The sequence below is a fragment of the Pseudochaenichthys georgianus genome, chromosome 10 (assembly GCF_902827115.2).
Source record: "Pseudochaenichthys georgianus chromosome 10, fPseGeo1.2, whole genome shotgun sequence".
In the NCBI taxonomy this organism is placed as follows: Eukaryota; Metazoa; Chordata; class Actinopteri; order Perciformes; family Channichthyidae; genus Pseudochaenichthys; species Pseudochaenichthys georgianus.
The window spans coordinates 40,860,025-40,867,444 of NC_047512.1; the positions used below are offsets into that span (position 1 = coordinate 40,860,025).

The 7,420-nt window shown below is 44.0% G+C and overlaps 1 protein-coding gene across 2 annotated transcripts; it reads left to right on the forward strand.

The window, feature by feature from the left end:
- Nucleotides 1-1,221: 1,221 nt before the first annotated feature.
- Nucleotides 1,222-7,216, forward strand: slbp (stem-loop histone mRNA binding protein). Of its 2 annotated transcripts, none has more exons than XM_034092780.2 (8): nt 1,222-1,648; nt 3,510-3,632; nt 3,953-4,066; nt 4,158-4,223; nt 4,304-4,426; nt 4,602-4,757; nt 6,042-6,141; nt 6,544-7,216. In XM_034092780.2, the coding sequence occupies exons 1-8, from the start codon at nt 1,590-1,592 to the stop codon at nt 6,625-6,627; spliced, it is 825 nt and encodes a 274-aa protein (XP_033948671.1). In that variant the 5' UTR covers nt 1,222-1,589; the 3' UTR covers nt 6,628-7,216. The 2 variants fall into 2 exon arrangements, with proteins under 2 accessions (XP_033948671.1, XP_033948670.1); XM_034092779.2 differs by having other exon boundaries at nt 1,227-1,648; nt 4,152-4,223.
- Nucleotides 7,217-7,420: the final 204 nt, after the last annotated feature.

A 7,420-nucleotide genomic window follows, 5' to 3' on the forward strand; every position in this document is an offset into this window, starting at 1 on the left:
AAATGTATCAGTGGATGTTTGCTGGAACTACTTGTAAACAGCGTGTTTCCTGACGGACACACACAGCGTGACTCCGGTCAGGTAGGAGGAGCCTCATGTGTCACTCCAAGGAGTTCACTCATGCAGTTCACTCCGTCACGGAGGGGCAGTGTGTAGGGGTAGGGTGTAGGGCGTGGTTTGGGATTGGGCCTGAGCAGTCTATGGCAGAGCCCTAGAGATACTAGGGCCCTTTCTCATTTCTCGAACTCCCCTCCTCGACTCCTATCCTCGATACTTAGTCCCGCCCACAGGAGATGCGAGCGGAGGAGCCGAGGAGGGGAACCGAGGAGAGAGGAGGGGAAGCAGCAGGCGGTTAGAGAAATGAGAACTCCTCTCCTCTGAGCGGTCATTTTAAAGAGACGTCCATTAATGATGACAGGAGGCACAGCAGCCCTCTGTCTGATGGACAGATGTGTTCATGACCACTTATATATTTACTTTGATTCATTCACAGTGCGGTATAATGAGACAATAACAGGCTACAGATGTGGACACGCACACACATATATATATGTATATATTTATATAAATATATACAATTTCAGAATCAAACAGAGCACTCTCATAATAACGTAACACTATCAGAGACTGGATATATCCCCCCCCTCTCTGGTCGCTACAATGAGGAAAATAAATTACGGGCCAAAAGTTTTATTTACAAGTATTAAAAGTAAGCAGAGGACACCAAACCAACTGAGACCTGTCTGTCCGCTGCATCTACGCACACACTGTAACACACACACACACACACACACACACACACACACACACACACACACACACACACACACACACACACACACACACACACACACACACACACACACACACACACACACACACACACACACACACACACACACACACACACACACAGCTCCTAAAACAGGCTACAGCCGTTGTGTACTAAATGGTTTTTGAAAAATATAGACTCTTTGTTTGTAGATATCTAGTAAACTAAAGCAAATAAAGAGAGTAGGCCTGTTATACTGAGTGATATATATTATACACACTGCTCTGCTTTCTGCACGGACCTCACAGCTGTTCTCACTGTAAACATCGCAAAGCAGTTAATAAAATAATATCCAGGGGATGCATGCAGAGCTGTCATTGGCTGAGATAAGTCCGGCCGTGCGTCACGACTCTTTGAAACATCTCTGTTGCCAGAAATGCATCCACGAAGCAGCCGTGGAGGACCGTGGAGGACCCATCAGTGTATCCTCGGTTATAGCTCCTCCAGAGAGCCTCCTCGACGCTCGGTCCTCGAAGTGCATTTAGAAAAATGAGATGTCCTTCAACATGGCGCGCTAAAATTCATTTCCGGGTCACTACCGGAGGACCGAGGAGTCGAGGAGGGGGATTTGATGAAATGAGAAAGGGCCAAGGGCTCTGGGCCTGAGTATTATTTGCATGTATATCCGCCCTTTCCTGTCACGTGACCTGTTGGACTGTTTGGGACCGCGCGCCTTTCAGTGTTGGCGGGTAGACACAACACTGCCTGCTGCTGAGCTGACAACAAGGATAACTTTACTCGACTTATAATCAAGAATATGTCGAACTGGACCAGAGGAAAACGACGTGAAACTCGCGAAAACGAACATGAGAATGGGCAAGTTTCACCTGCTTAAACCACCACGAGCCTCCATTGCGTTCATTTGATTGTCGATACCTTATTAGCTAGAACTCTTTCAGAGTGGGATTATGTAAATGTGTTGCTAGCTAACCGACTACAAACACATTTACCTTTTCAATTATGAATTATTCTCATAAATAAAGCCACACTGTAAGGCTGTGTTCATGTTTCAATTGACTTGTGTCCTGCGCTAACGTTAGTTAGCTTGATGCTCGCTTTGAAATTATTTTTACATTAGCCTTAAAGAAGTTAGCTAATTTATTGTTGTGCTGTGTTCGCCACGGGGTGACACGACGCTAGCACCGTGGAGGCTCTGCTCTATTGTCGGCGGGTACCGAGGAAGTGAAAACGGTGGTAAAGGCTAACCGCTGCTAAACAGGACTGTCTGTAGTGAAGCTGTATCGGGGGTTGGTTATAACCTGATGTTTGTGCAGCGGGTTGAAGTGTTATCCACCACAGCAGAAGCTTCCTGGTAGGAACAGTTGGGGCTTTACGGAATGACGGGCGTTTTGCCGCCAGTGTTCACGGAATATACCGGCAATGGTGTGCCCGGTTGTGAACAGCCATGAATGTGAATTGATAGGCCTCAGCCCCCCCACCCAGACCCTGTCGGATAGATAATGGATGGATGAACAGATGGCCAGAACAATCGCTAACAGGAAGTCAGTGGCGGGAGAACGACTTGACAACTAACTACTTCTATTTCATTCACTAGCTGATTAAGTTATTGCTTGTACTGCTGGTGGCCATGGTTTATCTGAAAGAGGATTTAACAGTGGTGTTTGGAAACAATTGAGAGCTAGTTTTTCAGCAGTGGTGTAAAGAAAACAAGTACCCTTTACCCAAGTACAATTTTGAAGTAGGCTACTTGTGCTTTACTTGAGTATTTTAACGTGTTGCTACTTTGTACTTTTACGCCCTGACATTTATTTAATACATTTAGTTACTTCACAGATGTTGATTAATGAGGTGCAATTTAATAAACACTTAAATCAGACTTTAGTTCCACCTGGAGTAAATCCACCAGCTACCCTGCAGTCTACAAAGTCATTCAAACTAGCTGCACCTTTACCAGCTTTGAGAACACTTTCATGATCAATCATTATAAAACACATCATATATATTATTCTGAAATGGACCAATCTGCACAATGACTACTTTTACTTTTTGTACTTTAACTATATTTTGATGCTAATACTTTTCTACTTTTACTTGAGTAACATTTTCAATGCAGGACTTTTACTGTGACAGAGTATTCCTACACTCTGGTACTCTGAGTATTCTCCCACCTGTGATTTTAAATCACTTTACCTTCCCACCATTAGTTATGAGCCTATTATCAATCAATCAATGTTTATTTATATAGCCCAATATCACAAATGTTACATTTGTCTCAGTGGTCTTCACAGTGTGTACAGAATATCAGTATGACAATACGACACCCTCTGTCCTTAGACCCTCACATCGTACAAGGAAAAACTTCCAGAGAAAACCCAGTTTAAAGGGAACATGGGAGAAACCTCAGGGAGAGCAACAGAGGAGGGATCCCTCTCTCAGGACGGACAGACGTGCAATAGATGCCGTGTGTAAATTGAAAAGATAATACATTTGCAACATATTATTCGTTCATTCGCCGCCCAATAGCAAAGACTGACCCAATTTCCGGAGTTGCATCTCCTGACCGTTTTCTGTGGAGTCGGCATTCATCCACTGTGTGTGTCTGAACAGATAGAAACGGTGATTAGAGACACGCTAGCACCGAAGGGCTACTAAATTGACGTTGAACATAAAGTTGCATGTTAATAATATGCTATCTTTACTTGTCTCTACTGTGTAGGAGCTCTGGTCCGTCCCGGTGGTCCCACTGCAGGAAACGAGGGGTCGACGGAAGCCTGCGGGCCAACAGAGAGGAGGACGCTGGTCGGGAAAAGGGTGTGCACCCCGACAGCAGAAATGCTAGGTAAGAGAATACAGCTGCAATAAAAACACAACTTGCAAATGTACTAGAATAGCAAAAAGCAGTTAGAATGATTTCAGTAAGGTGACCTGAAGGTTAGAAGCTCTGGATGATCATCATTAAACCAAACTGTTAGCAACGAGGGGTAAATGACCTCGTGATTATCTCCTTCTAGTATTCTCTTCTCTTGTGTTTCTATCTCATCATTTGCGCTCTGGGCCAGGGGAGGCTATTTGTGGCTACATGTACTTGCACTGTGGCAACAATAACTCCATTCCCCTCTGTGTGTTAATGCTGGTACTCCCCCCTTGCTGCCTCCCTAGTTTCACCACTCCAGAGGGCACAGGCCCGGTGTCTCGCTGCGGCAGAAAGGCTGACTGGGGCAGCCAGGTGGAGAGTGATGAAATGAAGAGAGACGTACACAGAGACATGCAGCGGTAAGCACGCTGCTTCTATCTCAGTGGTTCACAGCACACTTTCCACTGAGTCTTGATTGTAACTGACTGTGTGTGCACTGTTCAGTTACAGGAGGAGGATACTGGGTGCAGAGGTCACCCAGAGAGAGAGGAAGATCTCCTCTGGCTCATCGGGGAGGTATGTCCACTTCTGTGGCACCTTTTTCATTGTTGGAGTCCGTGTGTGTGAAAACGTCTGTCTGTCTGTCTGTGTTCCAGCTGCGACTCAAAAGAGGGAGAACACATTGAAACTGATGAGGCAGTGTTGCTAAGGCGACAGAAACAGATCAACTATGGAAAGAATACACTGGCCTATGATCGGTACATCAAAGAAGTTCCAAAGTAGGTCAACACACTCACACAACACTACAACCATAATGACCGTTTTTGAACAATAATACATGTTTTAAAGTGACTCAAGTAAAAGGATGATATGTATGCACCACCACCACACCTTGTAAGTGCAAACCTGCTTGGCCAAAAAAGTGATTTCTGACCTTTACTTTTTTGTTTCTAGACACATTCGTCAGCCGGGTGTTCACCCCAAGACTCCAAATAAGTTCAGGAAGTACAGCCGTCGCTCCTGGGACCAGCAGATCAAACTGTGGAAGGTCAAACTGCACGCCTGGGACCCCCCAACAGAGGAGGGTCAAGACAAAGTCCTTGATGACATGTAAGAAGAGATTAGGCTTTCAACAGAGATGCCCGTGAACGGCTTAACTCACCGACTTTGAGAATCCTGATAAACACATCGGTATCGATGATGAAAGAACAGTTCAGCTTCACATCCCCGCCAGATGGTGCTCTCCACAACACACACATACGCCCACACACACACACACACACACACACACACACACACACACACACACACACACACACACACACACACACACACACTTACCCACTTACCCAAGTCAAAGAAGCAGTACCACATTGTAAATGCACTGTAACAAGTCAAAGTCCTGTATTCTAATCAGACATAATACCGTTTTGATCACAGCTGCTAAATGGATCACCCTTTTCATGCCTTGATATCCCGCTCAAGATGGAAGCAGTTCAGAACTTGAGTAAATGACCTTGGCTTTATTTGTTGCCACAGCTAGAAGTCCCTTTACCTTAAATGAACCTAAATGGTTATTTTTGGGATTGTTGCAATAATAAAAAGATACATGTTGTCTAAATCAATCAAATGTATCCACTCCCATGTTGAGTGTATTTATATATATATATATATACAGTCTATGATTTCAATAGCAAAATAACTCTTTAGGTACCTCTAAAATAGCATTTTTTTAAAGTGCAATTTAATTTGCAAACAAGCACAGGTTAAATATAGACTTTTAACAATATATATATATATATATATATATATATATATATAAAAAATGTCCATAGTGTTTATAAATGTTGGGGCAAGCTGGATGGACAATCAGGGTCATCCCAATACACAGCTGGAGGATAAGACTGTTGAAGCTCCAAGGCTGTTAACACATCTTAACTTAAGGGCCACATAGAACATTCTATAGATAAATGTATATATATATTTATACACATCCAATCCCTCCTCAAAGCCAACCTGTTCAGATCTGCCTACTCACTGTAGTGCATGTTCCCCGTTACTGTCCTTTTGTGACGTTTTGAAGCATATTCTCTGAGGGGTGTCCTTGGGGGGCTTTGAATGGCACCTCTCAATAACACGTTTTATTATTGAAATACAATGCAACGGCTTTACACATAGAGCCCCCCCATGTGGTCCGGCAGGCAGTGATTCCTAGGCTACCTCACCTGGTTGCCCAGCCCACGCCACCTGGCCTGTCGTATTGAAAGAAAGGTTTACTTCTGGCGATATTGAATTGTAAAGTGCTTTGGTCCGATGCCATGCTGTAGACTCTGTGTTCCGTCTGTTTGCTGATGGGCATGTTGTTGTTGTTGTTGTTTGTCCTCTGCTCTCCAGTGAGGAGCTGGGAATCGATGATGTCATGGACATTGAGCTGGACTTCCCAGACTTCCAGAATGTCCCAGCCTCTCTTCCCACACACAGCTGTTCCCTGGGGGTAAGGTTGATAACTTTGAATTCACTATGAGATCAGAATGATTAGAGGAGAAGGAGAGAGCAGGTCAGCTGATGCAAATGCACAATTCAACATGGACATGTATGTTTCCAATACATCTATGAATGATGTCCTCTTAGGAAACAGCCACCGTTAAGTTAGTGGGAATATGTTTAACCTGGTCACATATCTCTGAACATGATGCACAGTTTCCACATGTCCTGTCCGTTTGGACCATGCAGACTCTTCAGTCATCTAATGGAGTGTTCACTGACACGTGTCCAGCTTCCTCTGGCAGCATACATCTGTCCACGTTTCTGAAACCAAACCAAAAGTGCAGCTGAAGAATCCTGGTACTTTATGAGCCTTCTGTTTTATTGATTGCTTTGCTTCTCTCTCGCTCAGGGTGAAGACTACTATTCGGGTACTCCAGTTAAAATACAGAAGACTGAAACCACGGTGCAGCCGGACTTGGCGTTGTGGAAATGAAATGAAACATGTTACCCACCCCCCAAATGTTCATCCATCTCTTCCCTGACGCTTCTCGCAGCCCACCATGTCCCCACAATGACTGTTCCAGGTTCAATCTGCTCCCTCTGTGTCTCCGTTGGCGTTGGTTCAACACTGTAATTTATATTTACGACCCATGTGTAATGTCTTTATTCACCATCATAAATATTCAATAGGCTTCCTTTTTTTCCAGTGCTTCTTAATCCAAAGGTTGGAACCTTTTACAGATTCCTAGCCTGCTCAGGGAGTCTCCTTTCGTGGCAAGGTTCAACAGGTGCATGTTTAACTCTGGCCACTTCAGATAGTTGGGACTTGGTGTTCACAAAAGAAATCGTAGCACTGATCCTTGCTGGTGGTAATGCAGGAATACATAGATACCGACTCAACTCAAACATATTTTTTATGATTCATATTGACAATAACTTTCCCAAGAATGTACATTTTAAACACTTACATCAGTTGTATTGGGTTGTGATTTGTTTTTGTACTAGTTGTTTTTATTGCAAATGTTTTGGTTTTGTTTCTGGTTCCTTTATGGTTTTTCAAATAAAAAAAAAGAACAATGTTGCATTGACTTCTATGAGCAGTTTGAAGGGTCGTAGTGATGGGACTGATGAGATGCATCAGTGTGGAGGGGCTCTGCAGCGGAGCCTCTGGCTGCATGTGGTATGTTTGTTAACAGCCCTGTAGACCGAGGTGCGCAAAGCTGCCGTAGGGGCACGGAGTCTTTATCGCTCATTTATGGATATTGATAAACTACATAAAGTAAAGT